This window comes from Lepidochelys kempii, chromosome 2 (genome assembly GCF_965140285.1).
Source record: "Lepidochelys kempii isolate rLepKem1 chromosome 2, rLepKem1.hap1, whole genome shotgun sequence".
Classification (NCBI taxonomy): domain Eukaryota; kingdom Metazoa; phylum Chordata; order Testudines; family Cheloniidae; genus Lepidochelys; species Lepidochelys kempii.
This window is the reverse complement of record NC_136381.1, coordinates 52365043-52392810: the sequence shown is the minus strand read 5'-3', so window position 1 is coordinate 52392810 and position 27768 is coordinate 52365043. Positions and strand designations below refer to the sequence as shown.

At 41.2% G+C, this 27768-nt stretch overlaps 1 protein-coding gene across 14 annotated transcripts in view; it reads right to left on the bottom strand.

Moving 5' to 3' along the window:
• Positions 1–368: 368 nt before the first annotated feature.
• PAG1 (phosphoprotein membrane anchor with glycosphingolipid microdomains 1) overlaps positions 369–27768 on the bottom strand; it is a 188991-nt gene continuing 161591 nt past the window's right edge. For 12 of the 14 annotated variants that reach the window (XM_073330728.1, XM_073330727.1, XM_073330731.1 and 9 more), the window contains 4 exons: positions 25926–26022; positions 22643–23244; positions 12874–12933; positions 369–10757 (listed from right to left, as the gene is read on the bottom strand). In XM_073330728.1, the coding sequence (XP_073186829.1) occupies positions 10404–10757; positions 12874–12933; positions 22643–23244; positions 25926–26022 (1113 nt within the window). In that variant the 3' untranslated portion in view covers positions 369–10403. The remainder of the gene's footprint in view (positions 10758–12873; positions 12934–22642; positions 23245–25925; positions 26023–27768) is intronic. The other 2 variants (XR_012157152.1, XR_012157151.1) reach the window with 2 other exon arrangements.

The window sequence follows — 27768 nt, the reverse complement described above, 5'->3', positions numbered from 1 at the left end:
GAAAATTTCCTGTCAGGGTAGTTAAGCACTGGATCAAAATTGCCTAGGGAGGTTGTGAAATCTCTGTCACTGTCTAACCTGCTCTTAAAAACCTCCAAACACCTGTCAGGAATGGTCTAGATAATACTTAGTCCTGCCTTGCGCGCTGGGGACTGGACTAGATGACCTCTCGAGGTCCCTTCCAGTCCTACACTTCTATGATTCTGCAAGTGGAAAGTCACAAACTGCTCAGTGAGGTGGAATGCTGGTGTTCCATGATCAAAAGCTTCATTCAGATAGTTGGGCATGTCTAACTGTATTAAGACAATGATGTCCATGGTTTTTAAGTTATAACAATGCCTTATGATTAGCCAAGGAAAAAGTCTGGGTGGTTATGTATGGGTTGTTTTATTTTTAAATGCAACATACAGACATACAATAGACTAAACATTTGATTAGCAAAAATATTTTGTTGAGTCTGTCTGATCAAATGCTACAAACATCTATACAGGCCGGTTCAGGTGAGCAGTTCTGCGTCTCCAAGATGAATTCATGAGACTACTTATGTACAGGATAAGGTCTGTATGCTGGAAGGTAGCAGTTCCTCATCAGGTACCTTTAAGGCTGGAATAGTAAATACCGGACTGTGGAAACTCATTTCTGTTTTTGAATATATTAAAATTAATCCCTTTATCTTAACATTGGAAATAACCTTCCCGTCCAGTCTTTCCCTTCTAAAGTGAGTCTTGGCTAGCTACCTTGCATGATTTGTACTCTAACTCTGAAATGTGAAAATACATGTAAAATAAATACAAAATTATTGGCAGCAAAATCAGACACTTACTTAACATGTTATTGATTTTTGCTGAGTTTCTCAAAGCCAGGCTACATGCTATGAGTACAAGTATGAAGATAACACTTCAAAATATTTTGAAGTCTACCATTAAAATGTTTTCCTTATGCATTCCTTATGCAAATTCTAAGCATCTATGAACAGTGAAAGTTACAAGTTTTCAGAACTAAAACAAAACCCAAAACAAACAAAAAATGTATTTTGAGGCAACTAGAGCTTTGCAATGTTACCCTGGGTACACATTTTAGCAAAGAAAATAGAATTTTACAGCATCATCAGAATATGGTGCACAAACTTGGTAATCGTTGCTCTTCAAAAATGCTGAAAAACTGCACGTTAAAAAGTTTAACAGCCAAATTCCAATACCACCAATTTCAGTGAAATCAGGTTATCAGTTGTGTCTGCAGTGGGACTGCTTGCAATGCATGGAAGTACACACATACCAACTCTCTACAAGATTAGCCTGTGGCAGAAGGTGTTACTCAACATGAGTAAGAGTGTCAGAGTCTCCCTTTAAATAATCAGATTGAATGGCCAGCCCAAAATATTTCTGGTTGAAATTAATATCAAAAGACTCCATCAAACAATGAGGATTTCAGAGGCTTCAGAAGCAGGATGAAAAAGAATGTGGAAATATTTGTTAAAAAAAAGAAAAAAAAAGACACTTTCAAAAAGTGACAAAACTGATTTATTGTAGTTATTAGTTTTGATTAAATTTTTATAGATTTTCAATCGACTGAATTTCCCTAAGATTTTTAAAATTTGGTGTGTTTCATTTCATTTCAATGTGAAACATTTCTCAGTTTGACATTGTTTACACGGATCACCAATATATTCAAAAGCGATATGCAAATATCACATGAATCAGAAATATGGCAGAGCCAATTTTAAAAGCTTTTCAGAGAGTACAGTACAGTATATGAAGATTTTACCAGCATACAAACAAATAAGGATTAGGGCACTGCTGTACATAATTAAAACCTATATTTTAAATTATTGACCTGTGTTCTTACTTTTACATAACTTGCCTCATACTTAAGTTACATCAGGGCAAAAAAGTTTATTTACACACAACTTGTATATATTTACAGTAAATAACCATAATTACCTACTGTGCTTTCAGCAGCCAAAAGCTAAATTGGCTAGAAACATCAAACGAACATTCTTAGAATAATGGTAGAGCTAGATGACACCAGATCATACATATTACCACCAAAAAAAAAACAACCAACCCGCCCAAAAACCAAACCCCCCACACACTGAAAGGAATTTCATGTCATTTATCAATTTACAAAACCATAACTTAGAATTTTGGATCTGAATTACTTTCATAATGGTACAACCCCTGAAATTACAGCCAAGCTACAGTTTATGGAATATAATTTCTGAAAACTAACCTACTTTACTGCTGGTTGGTTCTGTGAATAAAACTATACGGATTTCAAAGGTAGCAAGCCAAATCACCAACCATATTGCAAACAAACCTCAAATGCTGCCATCTTGGAAGTCTGCATGCACTGATTGCACTTTCTTATATCACAAGCATTCCTTTAAAGGTCTCACTATCCATGCATCTGAACTACATACCATATATTTAACATGTTCTCTGTATCTAGTCCAAGATATCATAGCAGGATACAGCTCTAATCATCTCATTTTCAAATCAGGCTGGTTAGAGAATATTTTTTCAGTTCTGCTTCAGTGACAAAAGTCAACTATAGCCCAGAAAACACTATTTGTTCCTTAATAGACCATTACGAGGAAATCATTCTAATAAAAAATGTTTTTCCATTTTAGAACAATAGTTAAACTAAAAACAAGTGCCTATAATTACAAATATAAACCCCATATGCTTTAAGGATACGATGTCTCATACATAAATAAAGATTTTTGTGCTGAAGCCTAGCTATTCTCTATAACACCTGCTTTAAAGCAAATCCTTGAAGAATTATTACCAAGGCATACTCTTTTGTAATAGCCATTACTAACAACTTTTCCCCATACAAAAAGCTCCGTATTTCTATTTGGTGCAATGGAAGTCATGATCGATTGTAGACCAGGGTCAGAGAAATAAAGAACCTTTTATCACTTCAGTTGTAATACACAGAATACTCACAGAAACACAAATTAGCTGTTTTGTATCTAAGGGCCTGCTCCAGCAACTCTTACTTTTGCGAATAATCCTACTGAAATCAAAGAGGCCAATTCTTCTGATTTCAGTCACAGTCCATCAGTGCACCGTGCAGATCACCACCTTGGAAGCAGTGGTTAAACAGGATTTCCATCACTGCAATTGTAAAATTTGTCCACTTGAGATTTCCCATACAGTGCTGACTAATTAGAAGTTAGGTTTTCATTATTTTTGTTTGTTTGTTTATCTGGGCTCTCCAGAAAAAGCTAGCCGAGTACCGCATGGGGCAGAGGGAGGAGAGAATTCCTGGCATTGCCTCTTTTTGCATCGGTTCTCAAACTGTGGGTGTCAAAACTGTCAAAACCCCATTTTAATGGGATCGCCAAGGCTGGCTTACACTTGCTGGGGCCTAGGGCCAAAGCCCAAACCCCACTGCCCGGGGCCAAAGGCTTCAGACCTGGGCGGCGGAGCTCAGGTTACAGGCCTCCTGCCTGTGGCTGAAGCCATTGGGCTTTGGCCCCTCTCCCCCCTGCCTGGAGTGGTGGAGGTCAGGCTTTGGGATTCCTGCCCCCTCATCTGGGGTGGTGGTGCTCAGGGGAGCTCAGGCTTTGATCCCTCTCCTGAGGTCCTGGGGTAATTTTTGTTGTCAGAAGGGGGTTGCAGTGCAATGAAGTCTGAGAACCCCTGGCTTATGGAAACCTTCAGGAGCAACGCTCCTGAAGAGAGATGGGGGAGCTGAATTAATCTCTTTCTAGGCATTGGGAATGTTCCCCTTGAATTGCAGTCTTTCTTGCTAGGGGAATCTTTCCTGGGAGGAATACATCTTTGTGATATGGCTGAAACATAAATGAAACTTACCTGTCATTCCTTTTCTTACTCTTCTTCCAGTTGCTACAGCATTCCACATTTCATCCCTCAGAAGAAACTATTCTTTCTGTTTTGGCAGTTTGGCTCTCAACACCCTTTTCTTTAAATTGGAGAACTGGTCTGCCTGAGGAGGATCAGTTAGCTTTCCTGGTATGAGTTAAAGCTTGTGAAGCAAACAGCCGCTTCCAGGAGCAGAGACAGGCCCAGGTGGCAATAATTAAGGGAGACACAGGTGCCAAATCAGCAGCTACTAGGAAAATTCAGTTGTCTGTGCAAAGCCAGAGCAGTAGACTGGAGCTGGTTGCTTGTAGGAAAACGCTGACGAAACGGGCTAAGTAATAGTTCCGATATAGCCTCAAGGAAAAAAGCAAAATGCAAATGTCCTCAGGTATCTGAGAGACTGCACTTGCTTGCAAGAGCCTGAAAAGTTCTTGTCTTGTCTTAGATGTGTTTTTTAAAATACATTTTTATCATATTATCTGTTTATGTTTCACCAATCCTTGCTTGTCAGCTGAGCTGCTTGCTGAGGTGACAGCTACTCACCTGAGTAAGGTCTGCAGGATCTGGTCCTTAAGGCTGTGATTTTCAAAAGGACCTAAGTACTGAGGAGCATAGGGCCCATTCTTCTAAATCAATTAGCTGCTGTTGAAAATTTCACGCTAAGTTCTCAATCTGATGCAGTATCCACGCTCCCTGACAGCTAAGCCATATTTCAAAAAGGACTGAAGTGTTGTTAAAATGCTGATTGCTGTCAATGTGACAAAAAACACCAACAACCAAACAGCTCCATAAACGATGGATGTTACAAACCCAGCCTATAGTGAAAGCCAGAAATGAAATACTTTAAGTCTCTTTCAGGGCATTACAAAGTCAGAGCTTCAGCACTGCCAACTCCCAGTGTTAAAAAAATCATGACTTTTTTAAAAATAAAAGTTGTGTCTTGGGTTGTAGACCCTTTTGGTTACACTTTTGTCATGTTTTCAAGCTTTTCTCTGCAAGTATGAGGCATTAGAAATTTTCATTAAAAAATTGAGAAGCTGAGATTCTCAAGTAATCACAGGATTCCAGGAGCTGGAGACACTGAACACCCCACCCCCCCAGTACTAAATTTTATAAGATTCATATAAAACACAAGAGGTGGCAACATTATATTGTACTGAAAGGAAGTTATCCTGAATAAAATAAATAATGGAATCTTTAAAACAAAATTAACTTTAAGTACCCTCCAATTGTCTGAACAGTTTGTTATTTTTATACAAACAGGAAGAAATAACACAGCTACCCTTTGAACATAGCTGCCCTTTAAACCAGAGTCTCCTTTTATCTTTTCTATTACAAACATGTACTCATGCTTGTTAAAATTAGCCAGTGGGTTTTTAAATATACAAACTTGTAGGCAACGACTATTAAAAGGATAAAAAGAACATAAATGAAAGCCATAAGTTTAGAAAGTAAACAGCAGGACAACAGCATGTACAGTAGATCAGCCTAATAACTCTTGTGCAGAAACAGTGATCTGTTTATATCTTTAGCTGCAGGCACTTTGTCAGCCTATGTGTGATGATTGCCAGCTTGGCAAGAGTTTGAACTGGGGCCCTCCAGAGCTAAAAGCATGAGTTGTTATAGTTTGAATTAGACAGCCAGGCACTGTAGCCGACTCATGTCCTCTGTGGATTGAGGACAGATGCATGATACACACTGACCAGTGGTTTACATATGCAAGATGTGCAGTTATGTTTTGTAAACTGATCACTGGGTCACATCAGAAACTGATCACATTAGAAATCACCATTCATGTTTGGACTAGCCCTCAAGAAAAGAAAAGCACGTGGTATGCTTTAGCACTACTGGAAAAGTGGCACTTAGGCAATAAATCTATTGCATGTTTCTAGGTTGGGTCGGGTGGGGGGGGGGACATAAGAATTATGAGCATGGGTTCTTCCATACTGACCCATTCAACGGTATATATGATGGGGCTCTCTGTTCATCAAGGAAGGGACTTCAGATAATTATCTGAGTGTGGGAACTCCCTTTTCCCATTTATCTCTTCAGTGTTATAAATCTACCAAATTCTTTTATCACTAAAAGCTATGGCTAGTTGGAAAGGGATGCTGGAATATATCTTCCTGCCTTTCCTCAGACCGAGAGCTCTCTTCACAATGTCCTCCATCACTACCATCATACAGAGAGACACTAGGGACCAACTTCTGCACTGGTGTCAACAGTTGCAATACTCATCCAAGTCAATAAAAGTTGATCCTCTTTCCCTCAGAACAATGTTTGGTTTGAGGTCTGTAACAGCGCAACAAACCACTGTCTGAGATGCTGAGTCATTCTTTCTGAATTCTTGTATTTTGCAAGAAGCTAAATGCCAAGTTCTTCATTTGGGCAAAGTCCAACAGCCTTACTCAGGTATGCTCCAATTGAAGTCAGTGATTCAAATCTGAATTAAATTAGAGTTTGCCTGTGTAAAGGCAAAGAAAGGACCTCAGAATTTGACTCTAATTTAAATTTATGTTTCAGGGCTATATTTCATTAGTTAGATTACAAAGTAAAATGTATATATAAGAATTGGGAGTGGGAGATAAGTTCCTGAACTGGGCCCCATTTATATATTATTCCAACCCCATAATGTACGATCACACCTTCACGTGTCCAACTGATCCTAAGCCAAGGCACTGGCTCTGACTGGTTGATTTTAAACTCTGATTGACTTGTCAGGTGTGAAGACTCCATTTTGAATCTGTGTGAGCTGACGAGAAAAAAGGAAGCATTGTTAGAGAGTTTTGCAGTTAGAATAATACTGCCAAAGCTAAGTTCTGGAAAGCACACATTGCAACAGAGAATGATGTATGTCACAGCTTTACATTTCAGCTTTGAGAAAGCACATTGAAACCATTTATCCAGCATCTTAAAAAGCACCATTAAAAGGTTTAACAACAGAGAACACTCGGTATACTGAATTTCGAGCAAGAGTATCAGCAGGAACTGTGCAGGGATCCATGGAAAAGTATACAGCCCAGAAGAATCCTTGGAAGATGGATTCCTAAAGGCACAATATGTTATGTCCTGAAGGATGCAGCAGTTGACACCTAGCCAACTGCTACTGTGGAAGATTTCAGCTTTGGGTGACCAATGAGAGTCTGAATCACAGCACCTATTTCCCTCCTGCAATTTTTTTCTAATACTATTCACCCTGCTACATATGAGAGAGTTTACAAGTGATTTTTATGCAAAAGACCATGAGCAACTATTAATCCTAGACAGATGTAGACCCAGTACGCCCCCGGCCTGAAAGCTCACTGGATCACTAACGATTTACGAAAGATTTTTGCTGGTATCTCCACTAGGGCTTTTGCTGATGCAGCTATGCTGATTAGGGTGTGATTTTTTTCACACTACTAACCAACATAGCTATGCCAGCGAAACTTTTAAGTGTACAGCAGGCCGTAGAAAGAAAATCATCATATAGCAAATATGTTCTGGATACTGACCTCACCCCTAATACGAGACATTTGGGATGTAGTGAGCATGGAGGAATTAATGGAAAAGGAGAGAGAAGTAAGGCCAGGCAAAGCATGTCCCTCTGCCTTAAAAATACTAGTATTAATCTATTTGTGACCCTGGTTTGAAACATCAGCTGAAGGATGCTGCTGAGCTCTGGTGCTTCCCCCATCCAATATACAGCTGAAGAGGAAGTGCAGTGGAAGCATCATTGAGAGTCCAGATCTTACTCTTGGAAAGGAGCGAGAAGAGATGCCAGATTCCTTGTCAAGTGATTACATTATCCAGGTGAGAACTTGGGATGGGACCCTGGCACATTTCTCTTTAAAGGTGGATTGGACCTGGAGGCTGAAAGGGAATTTTGGACTTGCCCCTGAAGAGTCCTTCATGAGGGAGGACTGTTCTGTTTGCTGGCTTCCAACAGCTGAAGAGCACTGATCCACCCCCACAAAGGAATCTCAGGGGTGTGAAGGGATATAAATGCCGCAACTAGCCACCCAGACTCTGAGCCCCTAAGGGAGTAGTCTTGGCAGATCTCCCCATCTGTGGCTCCTGAGTAGGTTTCCTTACAAATGGTATGCCTCTTGACCTTTGACCTGTGCTGCCATGATGGGGGTGGGAAGAATAGGCAAAGAAGGATCCCAGTAGGGGCCCTTGTTTAGGGAGCCCCCCCCTCCAAAATTTTTGAGGAAAGGAAATGGGAAAATAGGGGGGAAAGACTGTGGCTGCCCCCCCAAAAAAATTGGCTTTGAAAGGTGGAAGAGGCAGAAACAATAAACTGGAGGCAGAGAATCTGGTACAAGGATGAAAGTATTGAAAGGACTTTGAGCCAGGACCAAGATACTTGTGGCTTAGTCTGAACTGCCTCTGCATGTGCACGAAAAGAGTCACAGCCCAAATGTCCCAGAGTGAGTGGGAGGTCAGGATCCAGAAAGTTTTCATTGCTCTGATACTGCAAGATTTCATTGGAGAGTATCACTGCTTCACAAAATAATTCTGTGTCTTGTATAATAATGAATGAATTTACTGCTTACAGCTTAAAATAATCACTTTTATAACTGTGTGTTATTAAACAAATTCATGTTTGGTATGTAGTGCTTTATGAGACCAAGTATTTACTGTGCCCATAAGTTACAAAAATACCCAGTTAGATTTGATACATCCCTGGTACAAATTACCAGTATTGCTTAATACCAATTGAAACATTATACCACTAACTGGGCCCAGTCTCAGTGTATGCATATCTTTTTGCTTTTCTTTTTTAAAGCAAAAACAAACATTTTCAAACACACACTATATAATATTGCATATACGAACATGAAATGGCCCATGGATTTGAACACTATCAAATTTTGGGAGAAGGAGAAATTTAAATCTGAATTTAAATTTTGCAGCTGTGTTTGTGTGTATAAAATAACACACACACATATACCAGATGTGGTGCATTTTCCTGTGTTCTTAGTGTGGTCCATTATGGTGTGTTGAAAGAAACAAAAGAACCAGCAAAACACCTATCTATTTAATCTCTCTAAGCCATATCCTTTGTTTTTATTAGTAACCATGTAACTTGAATGCTCTTCAAAATGATTTTAAAACTGGTTGCCAAAATGGTCAATTACCATCTCATCCCAAGAGAGTCTTCTCCTCCCTTGCTGTTTTCTTTCCCCATTAGTTTTTAGTATAGGAATGTTGAGCACCAGGGCTTTCCCTGAACATTTCTCATCCTCTTCTTTTCTCTCTTTGCCTTTTAACAAAGTGGTCTTTGCACAGACTGAATGATTTTGATTTTTGAAAAAACAGCAAGGCATATTCTACACACCTGCTTAGAAATCGGATAAAGCCTAGTAACAATTAAAGTATTCATTTATGTGCTTCTATTACAACTAATAGGTAATGTTTTTAAAACCAGGATAATTTTTTTGTTACATAAAATGGCAAGTTAATATACAATATTTTTGAACATGGAAAATTTGTTAGGAAGTAAGCATAAAACTTAAAATATCAACCCCCATGTACCACACCCAGTAAATAAATTCTCATAATAAAAAAATATGTTTTTTACATTTGGATCTGATTACATTTAAGTTGAGCAACTTAAAAGAAGCAGATTTCTTAAAGATGAGGTCAATGCTGCGTTAATGTGGACCAGACATCCATTTGCACAGCCCTTCAGATGTAACACGACAGCTGCCCAAATGCTGTGTGTGTAAGTCTGAGTGTGTGCGAGAGACAGAACCTAAATGTTAAGGCTATATTTTTAAAGCAATATGCTCCCAGATAATTTTTAAAAAGGCAACAAACAACCCCTACAAATACCAGTCCTTAAATACTGACAGTCAAGTTCTAAAGCTTGACTTAAAAAAACATGGACTCTACAAAATGAATTCAAGTACTATTGATGTAAGTCACTTGTGAAATGAAGTACCTTTTGTTTAGACCATTGCAGTAATAAAACCGGAATGGAACACATTAATATTCTGTATCCATCTCTTATCACATCTGGCTGCAAGAGCTCACAGTCCTAATATACTGAAATGCAGAGCTCCTCCTGTGTAAAGTTAAACTCATTTTTCCTGGCCCCACAAAGAAAGTCTGAGTTGAAGTATGGAGCTAAAATAATCTGAGATTTGCTCTTTGAAGAGGAGGGCTGAACTTGAAGCCAAACAATCCTTGAGAAATATTTTGAAGCTAAGGACAAGAATAATATTTAGAAATGTAAAGCTGGTTTTCTTTAATGACAGTATTTTTAGGAAGTGATCACTTTGAGGTGACAAATGTGGTACTCTTTCCCAAATACTGGTTGTCTTGAAACTCTAACAATAAAGGATCCTTTAAACCCTTTTGATTTCAATCCTGAACAGATGTAATCATTCTAGTGAGGTTCACACAACCAGCAAGATAGTGCATCCTGGATGAAAAATGTTTTGCTTCTTTGTCTTTAACTTTTGTTCTGTACTTATACTTTGAATTTCTGTGTTCAAAAGGAAAAAATATTCCTGTTCTTGTTTCACATGAATCTGTTGAAAATACCTGTTGATAATACTTGTCATAATCTTGTTGCCAGGGCAATTAAAGTCTGGTGATATCCCTAGAGTTTTGCTGCAAGTCCCCTATACTCTCATAGTCATTCTCTCCTTGGAGAACAGCTTGGCTGGTGTTAGGCACTGATAAGGTCTTGTCTTCCTCTTGGCTTACTGACTGGACCACTTCGTAGTCCGGCTCGGACTCCCCATTTGGCCTGTCCGCTGACTGAGGCACAGTGGTAATGTCTGAGGTGTTTTCCAAGTCCTTTACGCTAGCATAGAGGCCACTGCAAATAGATGGAGACCTTTGAGGTACAATTTCTTGAATACTAGTGTAAGTAGAATCCAGCATTCTGATGGCCTGCCCTGGTTTACTCACAGAAGAGTACATAGCTGAAATCTAGGGAAGAGAGAGACGGATTTAATTTTTAAGCATAGCAAAGAACTTCTGTTTCATCATCCTCAATCTGTTTTGAAGTCAGCCATGGAAAAGTATATTGCTGCTATATGCATCGATTTTCTTTATGGAGAAAACATTATTTATTAACAACCACCATTGAACATAATCCCTTGTAGCCAAATCTGTATACAAAAGAGAGCCAGCCCTGTGGGAAAGTTGATAGAGTTACAGTAAGTTCTACCTCAAGATTCTCAATGCTCTGGCTGACTGTGGGTGTGACAAGGAGATGACGGGTTTCAGCTTCTGGAAAACAGTGTGTGTGTGGAATGTAATTTGGACCTAATTTTAGATCCTCTGATAGAATACCTACTCTTTTACCCGTGGATAGAGGCTGCACTGTAACTATAGTAGTCACAGGTGCTATGAGGGACCAAGGATGTGAAGAGAAAATAAAAATGGAGGACAACATTTACTCAGACAAGGCAATATTAAATAAAACTAGAGCTAATGCTGGGCCTGATGCTTCAACCCTATTCATTTGGCTTCAGTGGGATTGCTTCCTGAGCAGGGGTCACAGGATCAGTCCCTCTGTGATTTAGGATTACAAGTTAAAGAGCAAACCCTTGTCAGCATGTCTTGGAGGCTGACAGGAAGAGGGAACACCCATGGTCACACTAGTCAATTCCCACTAGCAGATGACAAAATCAATGTGCCTGAAAAGCTATGAAATAATAAACCGCAAACAAGGGCATTAATGGTTCCATAAAAAGGCACTTTCAAAGGGAATAATTAATAAAGAGAGCCAAATCTCATAAAACTCACAGAGCTGAATACAGGGGCCATGTGCTCAAACAAGCACACATAAAAGGCCTGGAGCTCAGACTTGGAATCCTGAACCCCAGAATGCAGTAGACAGCACACAGCCACTGCTCTAGATATGTGGTGCAGAAGTAGATGATACTCACTGCTCCACCCTATGTGTGGATTTAGCTTTGTGGTTCCACTTCTGTCTATACCCCTTCTCTGCTGGAACGCAGAGAGCCTTGCAGTGCATAAGGCAGGGGGTGGAGCTGACATATGTGGGTTTTCTGAGCCTACCACCTTTGTTAATGGAAACATAGCTCTTCTGTTACATCTTGGGTCTTTCACACGCATGCAGGGTCATTCATGATTTGGATTAAGTGAATTAAGAAACAAGAGATGTGCATTATCATAAGACAACATTGAGTGCCGCAGGTGCATCTGTGATTCTCATAGGCAGTTCAAACACTTCTATTAATGTTCTGGTGTATTTTTTAATTGATTAACAGATGTATCACTTTCCAGGTGGTGATATTTCCCATCTCTTATTTCCTACAAACAATAGGAAATACAGACAAAAAGTTTTCCTATTAATATATTTCCTGAAATACCATGTTCATGCATGCATAGAGTCCCAGGACTAAATTAAAGGAACCCAACTTCAAGGATGACTGCCTGTCTATGACTCTTTTAATATAATATATGAGATCATGTGGCGCACTGCAAAGTTTGTGTTTGCTTTTTTGTTTAGACAACACATATTTGTGTATTTCATGGGGTTACTCGAGGTGACCACACTCAGCTTCTCTCTTTTTTAAAAAAAAAACTTTTCTCTTCCTTCCCTATTTGGATCCCCTTAGTTTGTTTTACTTGTATACATTTTTAGAGGATGGCTTTATATTCCAAATGGTTTTATTATGATTTAAATCTATTTTATACTGCCCCAATCACTATGGGTAGGGGAGCACTTAAAAAAACAGGCCATATTGGGCCATTGATTTATTTTAAGCAGAACTCCTCATTGAAATCAACTGGACTATTTATGGCCTCAAATTATTTATTGGTATTAATTCTTTACAAGGCAGTAACCCCCTAGTAACAGGTATGAAAAACCAAAATGCAATGTTCTCCTTTAGAACACCTCAGATTTTATGACTTTGGCTTTATAAATGGAAAAAATAATCCATAGCTTTAGTCTCCCTCCAGAGAATTTTCACGTTTCTCAGACCCCACTTAATCATGCACAACTTATGCTGATCTCAGTCTGAAAAAAATGTCTTCTGGTTAGTTATTAAATTTCATGCAAGAAACCTACATCGTCTTCTGTAAGAGATGGGTCTTCCTCTCGAGACTTGTAAGACAGTGAACTAAGCCTCTGTAAGAGAAAAAAATCCTCATTAACAGTGAACATGGTGAAATCTGTAATACAGCATTCCCCTTACAATCAATATATATTACATGGGTATTTGCTCACTCCATTCTATTTTACATCAACTAATATCCATGCTACTGCTTTTGAGATAAACAGCCCTGAGGGTAGTATGGCTTTTTAGTGCACCAGCATTGTTCTGAACCTGACTATCATAAATAAAGGTAAATACAATTCAATGGTTAAATGGACTCGGTTCTATAGGATTCCTGCAGTTAGATTTCTAGTGAAAAAAGGAGGAGTCTTCAAAGGGTTTACAATCATGAACAATTAACACCAGGCTGTTATGTAAGGCTTACCATAACACACTATTTACATCTAAGAATTATTTCTAATTAAAAATAGTTAGTTTAAACAAATTCAAAGGAATAATATCCCTTTAAAAGACACACTTGAGTTACTGGAGGTACCATTCTTTGTTAAAATGTCGATGGAACCTTTGCAAAATGGTTGTGGCTGTTGTCTTGATGTTGGGTTGGAGGCTTTGGCCTCACAACTGAGGAAATACAGGTGTTACCCGTGAAGTTGGTTTAACAAAAAAATCAAAGATATATTTACATAAACATTCCCTTTTTTGTTGCTACAGCAGAACCAGCAGATGCTGCTGTGCGTTGATAGTGAGAGCTAAATAAAGGAATGGGAAATTAGAATTAAAAAAACCCCTACAACAACCCCCATCTACAATGCTTAAAAGATTCAATCAATTCCCATTTTCAACTGTGCTGCAGCTGTAGTTCTCAAAGACAGAGCAGGCCTGCACTTCAATGCATTATGCATGTACATGTCAAGAAACACGTGATGCTGCCGGAGCTCTACCTCAGGATGACTTTTACTCTGAATACATTTTAATTAGACAAACACCTTTTCTCTGGCACTCAGGGAACTGTATGTGTCAGCTCTCGATTAATTCTTCAAAGCGTGAACCATTTTAATCAATTCCCAGTCCCTGCAGATTCTGACATTGTATTCTCTGGATTGGGGAGCTACAGAGTAGCAAATACATTTCTTTGCATCAACGACTATGAAATAAAAAGATTTTTTGGAAGATTTTTCACACCTGACAGGAATAAAGTCATTAATACTGACAAATTTTCCCCATAAATATTAGGGTTGGTGTAAATATTCATTACAAATAATATTTATTATATATTTAGCTCTTTTTGGTTAATTATTAGCAAAGCAATCTTAATTTTCTTTCAATAACCTTGTTATTTGTAAGTATTCACTGAACAATCTTGATGAATAATTTTCAGGCTTATGGGTTGTGTTTAAATTGTTCACTTTAATTCTAATACAGCCACCTATATTATAGGGTGTTTTTCTGCTCCCTGATTGGATGATTGAAACATGTTAAATAGGAGACTCACCAATAATAAACAGCAAGTAATATATATCCAATACACATTTCAGACAAAATCATTCACATTAAAAATTGTGAAACTCTGGAGATTTGTTAATATTTTAATAAATACTAGGGCTGTCAAGTGATTAAAAATCATGATTAATTGCGTGATTAAAAAAATTAATCGTGATTAATCGTGTGATTAATCGTGCTGTTAAACAATAATAGAATACCATTTATTTAAATATTTTTGGATGTTTTCTACATTTTCAAATATATTGATTTCAATTATACCACAGAATACAAAATGTACAGTGCTCACTTTATATTTATTTCTTATTACAAATATTTGCACTGTAAAAAAACAAACAAACTAGTATTTTTTCAATTCACCTAATACAAGTACTGTAGTGCAATCTCTTTAACATGAAAGTTGAACTTACAAATGTAGAATTATGTACAAAAAAACCCCTGCATTCAAAAATAAAACAATGTAAAACTTTAGAGCCTACAAGTCCACTCAGTCCTACTTCTTGTTCAGCCAGTCGCTCAGATAAACAAGTTTGTTTACATTTGCAGAAGATAATACTACCTGCTTCTTGTTTACAATGTCACCTGAAAGTGAGAACAGGCATTTGTATGGCACTGTTGTAGCCAGTGTTGCAAGATATTTTACATGCCAGATGTGCTAAAGATTCATGTCCCTTCCTACTTCAACCACCATTCCAGAGGACATGTGTTCACGCTGATGATGGGTTCTGCTTGATCATGATCCAAAGCAGTGCGACCAACACATATCCATTTTCATCATCTGAGTCAGATGCCACCAGCAGAAAGTTGATTTTCTTTTTTTTGGTGGTTTGAGTTCTGTAGTTTCTGCATCAGAGTCTTGCTCTTTTAAAATTTCTGAAAGCATGCTCCACACTTCATCCCTCTCAGATTTTGGAAGGCACTTCAGATTCTTAAATTGTGGGTTGAGTGCTGTAGCTGTCTTAAAAATTTCACATTGATATCTTCTTTGCATTTTGTCAAATTTGTAGTGAAAGTGTTCTTAAAATGAACAATATGTGCTGGGTCATCATCTGAGACTGCTATAACATGAAATATATGGCAGAATGCGGGTAAAACAGCAGGGGACGTACAATTCTCCCCCAAGGAGTTCAGTCACAAATTTAATTAACACATAATATTTTTAATAAGTGTCATCAGCATGGATGCATGTCCTCTGGAATGGTGGTTGAAGCATGAAGGGACATAGGAATCTTTAGCGCATCTGGCACGTAAATATCTTGGGACGCCAGTTACAACAGTGCCCTGCAAATGCCTGTTCTCACTTTCAGGTGACATTGTAAACAAGAAGCGTGGGGCATTATCTCCTACAAATGTAAACAAACTTGTTTGTCTTTGCAATTGCCTGAACAAGACGTAAGACAGAGTGGACTTGTAGGCTCAAAAGTTTTAAATTGGTTTGTTTTTGAGTGCAGTTATGTAACAAAAAAACCCTACATTTGTAACATGCACTTTCATGATAAAGAGATTGCACTCCAGTACTTGTATGAGGTGAACTGAAAAATACTATTTCTTTTATCATTTTCACAGTGCAAATATTTGTAATAAAAAACAATATAAAGTGAGCACTGTACACTTTGTATTCTGTGTTGTTATTGAAATCGATATATTTGAAAATGTAGAGAAGCATCCAAAAATATTTAATAAATTTCAATTGGTATTCCATTGCTTAAAAGTGCGATTAATTGTGATTAATTTTTTTGAGTTAATCGCGTGAGTTAACTGTGATTAATTGACAGCCCTAATAAATACCCAATATAATTTGAGCACACACAAATAACAAATAATACGACCCCATATCATAAGGATGTGGCTTCCCTGTAGCACACACTGTTGGTCAAGCGTGGCATGGCTGGCACTTCCTGCCTCAGTTTCCCTCTCCACAGTTGGTCTCCTCCAGCACTGATTAGACTGGTGTACAAGAAGAACTAGTATATGGCAAAGTGATGAACTGCTCTCACACATTATTGCCCTACTACCGGGAAAAGTTAACTTTGATCACTAGGCTAACATTTTTGCCATTGTGATCACGCAGTCTCGAAAATCACTTAACAGCGCTGACTAGACTATAAACAATCAGGTCTTTTAGGAGTCTATAGTTACAAGTAAAGACTAAAGCAGTTCTTGTCTCATGAAAGCCCCCAAACTCATTCTGCTATTATCTACCTCAGCAAATGTAAATAATTGGGGGAAAAAGTCACTACAATTTCATTTGAGCCTTTTGTGAAACCTGCTCTATCTTAACACTGTTAAGAACTCTATGGTCATTCTAGCCTACAGAGCAGCTTAATAGCAGCCAGGGGGAAGATGCCTAAGATAGAGTAGCTCCTAGGGCAGATTTAACTTACATCAGCGGGCTGTCCCAACCACTGATGCAAGTGGAATCTGGGTGGCAAAAAGGTGGCTTAAAGTCACCTTTGTCCCCTCCTATGTTGTGCCTTGGCTATGTCTACACTATGAAATTAGAATCATAGAATCATAGAATATCAGGGTTGGAAGGGACCCCAGAAGGTCATCTAGTCCAACCCCCTGCTCGAAGCAGGACCAATTCCCAGTTAAATCATCCCAGCCAGGGCTTTGTCAAGCCTGACCTTAAAAACCTCTAAGGAAGGAGATTCTACCACCTCCCTAGGTAACGCATTCCAGTGTTTCACCACCCCCTTAGTGAAAAAGTTTTTCCTAATATCCAATCTAAACCTCCCCCACTGCAACTTGATTAGGTCGAATTTATAGAAGTCGGTTTTGTAGAACGCATTTTTATACAGTCTATTGTGTTTCCCCCCACATAAATGCTCTAAGTGCATTTAGTCCACGGAGTGCGTCCAGAGTACCGAGGCAACCGTCGACTTCCAGAGCGTTGCACTGTGGGTAGCTATTCCACAGTTCATGCAGTCTCCGCAGCCCATTTGAATTCTGGGTAGAAATCCCAATGCCTGATGCGGCAAAAACATTGTTGTGGATGGTTCTGGGTACATATCATCAAGCACCCCTTCCCTCCCTCCCTCTGTGAAAGCAACGGCAGACAATTGTTTCGAGCCTTTTTTCCTGGGTTACCCGTGCAGACGCCATACCATGGCAAGCGTGGAGCCCACTCAGCTCACCGTCACTGTATGTCTTCTGGGTGCTGGCAGACACGATACTACATTGCTACACAGCTCATTGCCTTTTGGCAGCAGACAGCATAGTATGACTGGTAGCCATCGTCGCTGTACTCCAGGGTGCTCTTTTAGCTGACCTCGGTGAGGTTGGTCGGGGCGCTTGGGCAAACATGGGAGTGACTCAGCCAGGTCATTTCCCTTTTAAGTTTCGTCTCTTGGCGATTCAGTCCTGCTGGCAGTCCTATTGCAGCATCTTCTAATGAGCCAGGAGACGACAATGGCCAGCAGTCAGACTGCACTGTCTTCTGCCGAGCACCCAGGAGACTGGAGATGATGATGGCCAGCAGTCGTACTGCACCGTCTGCTGCCAGCAAGATGTATAAAGATAGATGAAGTGAATCTAAACAAGAAATAGACCAGATTTTTTTGTATTCATTTTCTCCTCTCTTCTTCCCTCCCTCCGTGAAATCAACGGCCTGCTAAACCCAGGGTTTTGAGTTCTACCCTTGAGGGGGCCATTCTGTTTCTCCTTGATGCAAAGCCACCCGTTTGTTGATTTTAATTCTCTCTAAGCCAAACCTGTAAGCCATGTTGTCAGTCACCCCTCCCTCTGTCAGAGCAACAGCAGACAATCATTTCGTGCCTTTTTTCAGCACAGATGCCGTAGCACTGGGAACATGGAGCCCGCTCATATCACCACGGCAATTATGAGTACTATAAACTCCGCATGCATTATCCAGCAGGATATGCAGAACCATAACCTGCAAGAAAAGTGAAACCAGGCGAGGAGGAGGCGACTGCAGCACAGTGATGAGAGTGATTAGGACATGGACATAGACTTCTCACAAAGTACGGGCCCCTGCAGTGTGCACATCCTGGTGTCAATTGGGCAGGTTCATGGCGTGGAACGCCGATTCTGGGCCCGGGAAACAAGCACAGACTGGTGGGACCGCATAGTGTTGCAGGTCTGGGACGATTCCCAGTGGCTGCAAAACTTTTGCATGCGTAAGGGCACTTTCATGGAACTTTGTGAGTTGCTTTCCCCTGCCCTGAAGAGCAAGAATACCAAGATGAGAGCAGCCCTCACAGCTGAGAAGCGAGTGGCGATAGCCCTGTGGAAGCTTGCAATGCCAGACAGCTACCGGTCAGTTGGGAATCAATTTGGAGTGGGCAAATCTACTATGGGGGCTGCTGTGATGCAAGTAGCCAACTCAATCACTGAGCTGCTGATATGAAGGGTAATGACTCTGGGAAATGTGCAGGTCATAGTGGATGGCTTTGCTGCAATCGGATTCCCTAACTGTGGTGGGGTGATAGATGGAACCCATAACCCTATCTTTGCACCAGAGCACCAAAGCAGCGAGTACATAAACCACAAGGGGTACTTTTCAATGGTGCTGCAAGAACTGGTGGATCACAAGGGACGTTTCACGGACATCAACGTGGGATGGCTGTGAAAGGTACATGACGCTTACATTTTCAGGAACTCTGGTCTGTTTCAAAAGCTGGGACTTACTTTCCAGACCAGAAAATAACCACTGGGGAGTTGAAATGCCTATAGTTATCCTTGGGGACCCAGCCTACCCCATAATGCCATGGCTCATGAAGCCGTACACAGGCATCCTGGACAGTCAGGAGCTGTTCAACTGTAGGCTGAACAAGTGCAGAATGGTGGTAGAATGTGCATTTGGGCATTTAAAAGCGCGCTGGCGCAGTTTACTGACTGACTCGGTTAGACCTTAGTGAAACCAATATTCCCATTGTTATTACTGCTTGCTGTGCGCTCCATAATATCTGTGAGAGTAAGGGGGAGACATTTATGGCGGGGTAGGAGGTTGAGGCAAATTGCCTGGCCACTGATTACGCGCAGCCAAACACCAGGGCAGTTACAATAGTACAGGAGGGTGCGGTACGCATCAGAGAAGCTTTGAAAACCAGTTTCAGGAATGGCCAGGCTACGGTATGAAAGTTCTGTTTGTTTCTCCTTGATGGACCCCCCCCAGCCCTGGTTTCACTCTACTTTCCTGTAAGCTAAGCACCCTCCCCTCCCATCTTCGATCACCACTTGCAGAGGCAATACAGTCATTGTTGCTTCACATTCATGCACTCTTTATTTATTCATCACACAAATAGGGGGCTAACTGCCAAGGTAGCCCGGGTGGGGTGGAGGAGGAGGGAAGGACAAGGCCACACAGCACTTTAAAACTTATTGAATCCCAGCCTTCTCTTGCTTGGACAATCCTCTGGGGTGGAGTAGCTGGGTGGCCTGAGGCCCCCACCGTGTTCTTGGTCGTCTGGGTGAAGAGGCTATGGAACTTGGGGAGGAGGGCGGTTGGTTACACAGGGGCTGTAGCAGCGGTCTGTGCTCCAGCTGCTTTTCCTGCAGCTCAACCATATGCTGGAGCATATGAGTTTGATCCTCCAGCAGCCTGAGCATTGACTCCTGCCTTCTTTCAGCAAGCTGATGCCACCTACCATCTTCAGCCCGCCACCTCTCCTCGCGGTCATAATGTGTTTTCCTGCACTCTGAGATTGTCTGCCGCCACGTATTTTGCTGTTCTCTGTCAGTGTGGGAGGACAGCATGAAGTCAGAGAACATTTCATCACGAGTGCGATTTTTTCGCCTTCTAATCTTTGCTAGCCTCTGGGAAGGAGAAACATATGCAGCTGGTGGAGGAAAAAAAAGGGAGAGTGGCAGTTAAAAAGACACATTTTATAGAACAATGTGTACACTCTTTGATGGTAAACCTTGCTGTTAACATTACATAGCACATGTGCTTTCATTACAAGGTCGCATTTTGCCTCTTATTGAGGGTATGCCAGTTTGGTGTGAGAGATCTCTCACGCAGGGCTGGGCAGCAGAATTCGGCTTGCAGGCAGCCATGGTAAGCCACAGTCTTTTGGCTTCTTTAACCTTCATAACATATGGGAATGGTTTCAAACAGCAGCGCCCTCATTTCCCATACCAAGTAGCTGTTGGGTTGGCCATTAAAAATGGGTTGGCAATTTGAAAGGAGGGGCTACAGTTTTCGGGTTCATGTGCAGCAGAAACCCAACTAACACCCCTCGCCCCCTCCACACCCAATTCTTTGGGATGATGGCTTCACCCTCCCCCCACCACGTGGCTAAAAGCGGGGAAGATTTCTGTTCAGCCACAGGCAAACAGCCCAGCAGGAATGGGCACCTCTGAATGTCCGCTTACTAAAACCACCCTATTTCAACCAGGTGACCATGAATGATATCACTCTCCTGAGGGTAATACAGAGAGATAAAGAACGGATGTTATTTGAATGCCAGCAAACACTGGGACCATATGCTGCAATGCTTTGTTCTGCAATGATTCCCGACGACGTGCTACTGGCCTGGTGTGGTAAAGTGTCTTAGCATGGAGGACGGAATAAGGCTGCCCTCCCCAGAAACCTTTTGCAAAGGCTTTGGGAGTACATCCAGGAGAGCTTTATGGAGATGTCCCTGGAGGATTTCCGCTCCATCCCCAGACACGTTAACAGACTTTTCCAATAGCTGTACTGGCCACGAATGCCAGGGCAAATTAATCATTAAACACACTTGCTTTTAAACCTTGTATAATATTTACAAAGGTACACTCACCAGAGGTCCCTTCTCCGCCTTCAGGGTCCGGGAGCCCAACTTGGGTGGGTTCGGGGGGTACTGAATCCAGGTCCAGGGTGATAAACAGATCCTGGCTGTTGGGGAAACTGGTTTCTCTGCTTCCTTACTGTGAGCTATCTACAGCCTCCTCCTCCTCCTCATCTTCCTCGCCCCCAAAACTCGCTTCTGTGTTGCTTCCCACTCCTTGGATGGAGTCAAAGCACAGGGTTGGGGTAGTAGTGGCTGATCCCCCTAGAACGGCATGCAGCTCATCATAGAAGCAGCATGTCTGGGGCTCTGAACCGAAGCAGCCGTTTGGCTCTCTGGTTTTTTGGTAGGCTTGCCTGAGCTCCTTAATTTTCATGCGGCACTGCTGCGGGTCCCTGTTATAGCCTCTGTCCTTCATGCCACTGGAGATCTTTTCAAATATTTTGGCATTTCGCCTTTTTGAACTGAGTTCTGCCAGCACCGATTCGTCTCCCCATACAGTGATCAGATCCCGTACCTCCCGTTCAGTCCATGCTGGAGCTCTTCGGAGATTCTGGGACTGCATGGTCTCCTGTGATGATGAACTCTGCATGGTGAGCTGGTGCAGGTGAGCTTGCCATGCTGGCCAAACAGGAAATGAGATTCAAAAGTTCGCGGGCCTTTTCCTGTATATCTGGCCAGTGCATCTGAGTTGAGAGTGCTGTCCAGAGCAGTCACAACTGAGCACTCTGGGATAGCTCCCGGAGGCCAATACCGTCGAATTGCGTCCACAGTACGCCAAATTCGACCCAGCAAGGCCGATTTCAGTGCTAATCCCCTTGTCGGGGGTGGAGTAAAGAAATCGATTTTAAGAGCCCTTTAAGTGAAAAAAAGGGCTTTGTCATGTGGATGGGTGCAGGGTTAAAATGAGATAATGCTGCTAAATTTGACCTGAACTCGTAGTGTAGACCAGGCCTTAGACACAGCAGCGAACCTGGCCTCTAGACTGCAAGAACTTCAGGACTGGGCCTCATCATACCTGCCTGTAAACTTTTCTTGGACTGCTGTTAAACCAATACGGGAAGTGCATTCCAAAGTAAGAATGGCCTCTACCAAGAAGCCCTGCTCTCCATTTTGTACATCTAGGTATTGTTTGCATAAGCTATTAGCAAAAACTAAAGGAAAAAGATCCTGAGTCACAGAAATGAATAGGATGCCAGTGCAGCCTTTAGAGAACTAGTGTGATAGCTTCTATACATCTAACACCCCTGAAGATGCAGGCAAAAGCAGTTTGTACTACCTGCAATTTCTGAGTAGCCTTTAAGAGTGGCCCCAAGTAAAGCACACTGCTGGACTCCAATCTGGAGGTCAGGATGGTATGGATAACTGCCTCACCAGAGAGACTGGAGTGTATGCTTCACACCTACACTATTTCACAGTAATGCATGACCTTAATTTAAATATGTTCTTTAAAATAAAGGATGATTTTTAAACTTTCAGCTCTATGACCATCATCTATGTACATAGGGTCTTTTTTCTGTCATTATAAAATTGTCAGTATAGGGTTTACCTTATCAGGTTCACCAGCCCCCTCAGTCACCTCTTCTTCCTCCTCTGCTCCCTTTTCCTGAACGTTCTCGTTTTCATCAAGAAATTTCATAGGTACGGGAGGTGGAGCCTCATCTTCCATGTCTGGAGTGTTGCCAAGAGGACTCTCTGAATTAGTACTTTGCCGACTTTTTTTATTTCGGTCAACAGAGGCATATTCTGCTGATTCAGTCCTGCACTCAGGAACCTGGTCTAGATCTTCAGCAACTGCCAGTGTACACTTTGGTTTGCTGCCACAGCCTCTCTCAGTGTTGGCTGCTACTCCTACCTCCTTAATTTCCTTCACAGTTTCATACAAGCAGTCTTCAACTATGTTTTCTTGAGAGGAGCTTTCTTTCAAGACCTCATAAGGCCCTTCCATTCCAAGACTCTGATCATTTTCGATATTTCTTGGGGAGAGGATGGTTTCCATGGCATCATTAGGAGGAATTCTGGGTAGCTCCCTGCTCTGGTGACATTTTATCGACTTTCCCAGAGGGTCCTGATGGTCTAACAGATCAGAAACAGAAGTTTGTACATCTTCATAAGGTTGGATGCAGGCAGTTGTGCTGTCTTCTGAGAGAACTACAAAAAAATAAAACAGAATAATTTACCAACTCTCCCTGACTTCAGGAAGGTTAGATTAAATAAGCATATGACCTACTTTGTTTCTGCATTACTATTTGCTATTTACAGTGAGAAAAGATAACTTGGAATTCTCTGGCATTCACAGTATTCTCAAGTTTTAAATAAAAAGACATTGCTGTACTTACCAGATAAGATAGTTTGGTTTTGCAGTATAGTATTTATGCAATGAATCTCAAAACACTTTACACAGCAGCAATGCTCATAGTGAGCCCAGGGAACGGGCGAGTAGATGCAACATATGTAATGTTCTCAAAAATGGCTGGTATCCATGTTTGCATATTAGAGACTGCTGGGGTTAAGAGTGAAGATGTTGGTGAGGATCCTGGACTCAGCTACTGTTCTTTTTGAAAAGTCCTGTTGGATATTTGATTTCTGTTTGCTCATTTCTCTGACACAAATAGAAAGGCCCTCACTTGAACAGAATGGCCTAATTCTGACCTGACCCACACCTTGTGCAACCCTACTGAAGTCAGCTGGGTTGCAGAGCACATTCATTACTCCACAAGTTCCTTATTGAAGTACTTTTCTTAATATTGTAATGCATAATATGAACTGACAACCTTTAGTTCTACAAATGAGGGATTTCTAGTAACTCAGTCACAAATAAGGTAGTCCATCTTAGATGGTGGGGGCGGGAGAAAAGAAAAAAAGGGCAAGCTGTTTTATTAAGCAGAACATGTCATGTTTTCAGATGCAGGTTACAATAAGTTGTTATTTTCAAAGAGAACACTCCTGGAATGGAATTTACAGATCTCATTATCTGGTTGTGCACATGTGGGTATGCACTGCAGTTTGCTGGAGTCGGATATATACACATATCCATACAAACACTTTCCAGATTTTATCGTGTGCTTTTATAAGGGACATCTACATGAAAATAATTTCTCTGTGAAGTTATTTTACTTACTAGCTTCTAGTAACACTTCACACTGACAAAAGCTCAAAAAAAGAAGAGAGAGAAAGTGGTATTTTCCTCCATTTTTCCAGTCTAATGTGTGGATTTGACTGCACTTTGTTGTAAGAAGTGTCACTGATTTTGCTGGTTGTCAGCTCTACTTTCTTTGCCGTGCACAAGTATGATGACCGCTTTCACACCCTGCTCTGGGCGTACACTTTTGCCCCAGCCCAACAAGAGGATGTTTACCTGTAGCACAGCAACATAATTGAGGATGTTTCTGAGTTTCAGGCTGGGAGTGATGGTGTCAGGAAGTCTCCTTTCCCTCCTGGGATCCCTGAACAAAGCCAGGGAACAACAGGAATTGGGTAAAGAGCAGAAGTGGAACCTTCTTCTCCTTCAACTCAAGCCCTGTGCAGGGGCCAATGGGAATCTGGTAGGGTGTTTTTCACTCCCAGGATGCAGCTCCTGGGCAGCACCAGGAACCAGGCAAGGACTGGGAAATGGGGTGGGACAGTTTGGAAGTTTGAAAGCTCATCCCTATGCTGCTGTTGCCAAGACCATTGAAAGTGAAGAGGCTGGCTAGGTAGCAAGTGTGCACAGAGAGTGGAAGCAGGGGGAGGAAAGAGGGACAAACCTGAGTACGTTAAGCAGTGCTGCTCTCAGGCCTGAAACTGACCATGCTCCCTTGCTGAAAAGATCCACACAAACATCAGCGGGGCAGCAGACAGAGCCATGAAAGACCTCACAAATAACAAATTAAAACAAATCTCTCCATGCTATTTAAAGGGCAACTTATACCTAAACTGTGAAATTTGTGTGTCAGTTGCATGCACTTTCCAATGGAAGCTTTTGTAAATACTCCCCTTCTGGCTTTGCTGGGCCTACTCAGTGTATTAAGTCACTCTGTGAGGTAAATACACCTAAATGTGAAACACCAACCAATATGAGGGAATGGGGATCAGCCATAAAAAAGACTAGGTTTCAAAATTCCTTTTGTTAATTGTTTTTTGAGTGCTAAAGGTTTAACGGATTAGTTTACAGCCTCACAGTGAGATTAGGGGTTTAGCTGTAAACTAGGGAATGCAGCCCAGGGTGTCAGTGGTTAACCCAGAGAGAAAAAAACAGTTGGCCCCTCGGAGCTCTGTATTAGGAGCATGTTTATTTTTAGTTTCAACTGAGTACAATATTTTCTGGTGTTACATGAGTGTGAATCATTCTGAGTGTTCAGCAAAGCAAGAGGAATTAAAAAAAAACTTATTCATGTTTCAGTTTTCTAAAATATAAAAATATGTTCAAGTGAACAAGAAAGTTGTTTTGTTTTTTTCCAAACTACTGACCGTATAGTGTGTTCAAATGATTCTGGTATCAGGACAGCTTTGTACATTGTCATTATTTATAATTTCTTTTCCCATCCTGCCCAAAATGTGCCTTTGTGCTGCTGAAATCTAAAAGAAGGGATAATTCCTTCCCTAAAGAGTTTACAGCTGAAGGTGCTGATTTTGCAAACATTTACACATGTGCTTAGCTTTACTCATGTGAATAGTTCTATTAAAGTCAATGGCATTACTCACATGCATAAAGGTAAGCATGTGGATATTTGCAGGATGGGGCTAAGAGACTGCACAAAGTGAAGCAGATATAAAGGATGCTATACAAAAGAAACTAATTAGAGAGTAGGGTATTTCTTTCCCTTTCCTTTTCAAAGTACTGCAGTACTTACCATCCCCATTACTTAGTCCCCCATTCTGGTCACTGCTGACAAGAGGATCTATAGCCAGACTTGTGATGGAATGGCTGAACATCTCCTTATCTGAAGGCTGGAAAACAAAATCTGAAGGATTACCTACCATTTAAGTAGAGCAAGAGATAAACTATATTGCAAAATAATACTGTGAATGTAGTCCAGTTAATTTAAAACTGGACACAAATCTGTTTACACTGATACACATATTGCTACTGCATACACATATTATGAATTTGATTCTGATCTCACACTGCTCTGTATCGGGTATAAAACTGGTGTAAAATTAGAATCAGGCCTTATATATTAAAGTCTTTGTGCATATGCTATATTAAAACACTAACTGCATCTAATTATACTGTGAAGTTCAGCCAAGAATAAAGCAGACATAACTCTCATGGAAATCTCTATTCCAAACTCACTGGTAATGTTCTGTAGTATAAATTGGTCAAAAAATAGATGTTAGTGGGTGTGCAAAGCAAGTGTAATTTCCATACTGAGTGCGGAAAAAGTGGAAGTCATGGGGTTTAGGGTAGCAGGAAAAGCTACTAATAGGAAGGTGTAGAGAAAATAGCCCACCAAGCTGCCATTCTTCTTCGCCACTTTTGCTACTGTGTGGCCAGTGTGTAAATTACATTTATTTTGCACATAGACTGACAAATTCCCACAAGTTATACTATTGTACTTTGCCATGTACAGGATACAACTGTACTCTAAGCTATCATGTGCAAATCAGGAGTAAGTCTACTGCACTCAATGGAGCTAGTCTGCGTAAATAAAATCAGAAACTGTTGCACAGTGAAAAGTTAACATTTACCTTCAGTTACCACACGGAGGTATCTTATCTACCACAATATTAAAATACAAAATGACTGCACTTTCTTTGATATCCCTATGTGATGATTTTAAGTAAAGGTTGACTTTTTAATGGCGACCAGTACACACACCTGTTTTCTGACCAATTTATGTTCAGCGTGAAACTAGCATTGTTATTTATGTCATCACTGCATAAGTTGAATTAAGTCTGACTTAAGACCATGCAATAAAAATTCAAAGGTAAGCATTAAATGTTGGGACATCACCTTGTCATTTACTATGCTGGACGTGCTAAAGCCTCAGGATACTGCCTGATATTGCAGATGCTGCCTCATCCCTGTGCACCCAACTGAACTCTCTTGGGGCTGGGGCTCACCACATCCCAGTGCTTCTTTCCCTGCATGCAGTCCCCCAGCAAGGTGCAGCCCAGAGAGCAGTACCATGCTGCTGTGGCATTCGGGCTGCAGCCCCTTTCCCTGCTACTGCTCTGCCCATGGCCTCCCCTCCCAGCCTGCAGCCTCTTACCTCCTGAGTGGTCCCTGTGTGCAGGTAGATTTGCTGGGCTGCAGTCCCCCACTCCACGACTGCCCCGGCCCACAGCCTCCCTTCCAAACCCTTATGTCCTGTATGGTCACCTTGTGCAGGCAGGTTTGTTGGGCTGCAGGCCCCAGAAGGAAGTGCTGGATGTGCCGAGCACCAGCCACAAGCAGGTTTGCGGGGCTGCAGCCAGAGAAGACACAACCCAGCACTTCCTTCCTTGACTGTAGCCTCACAAACCTGCCAGCAGGGGGTGCTCAGCACATCCCATTGCTCCCTTCTGGGGCTGCAGGTGGCGCCTTTCTTCCAAGAAAAGTTGCTAATAAGTGGCATGCCATTGATAATATCAGAATCCCGTCAACGCTCATGTTAATGGGATGGGATTGGTTCCCAGCAATATGTTGCCATTAACTGGAAGTTGCTAATATCAGGATTACTATTAAGGGGAATTAACTGTACCCACCTCACA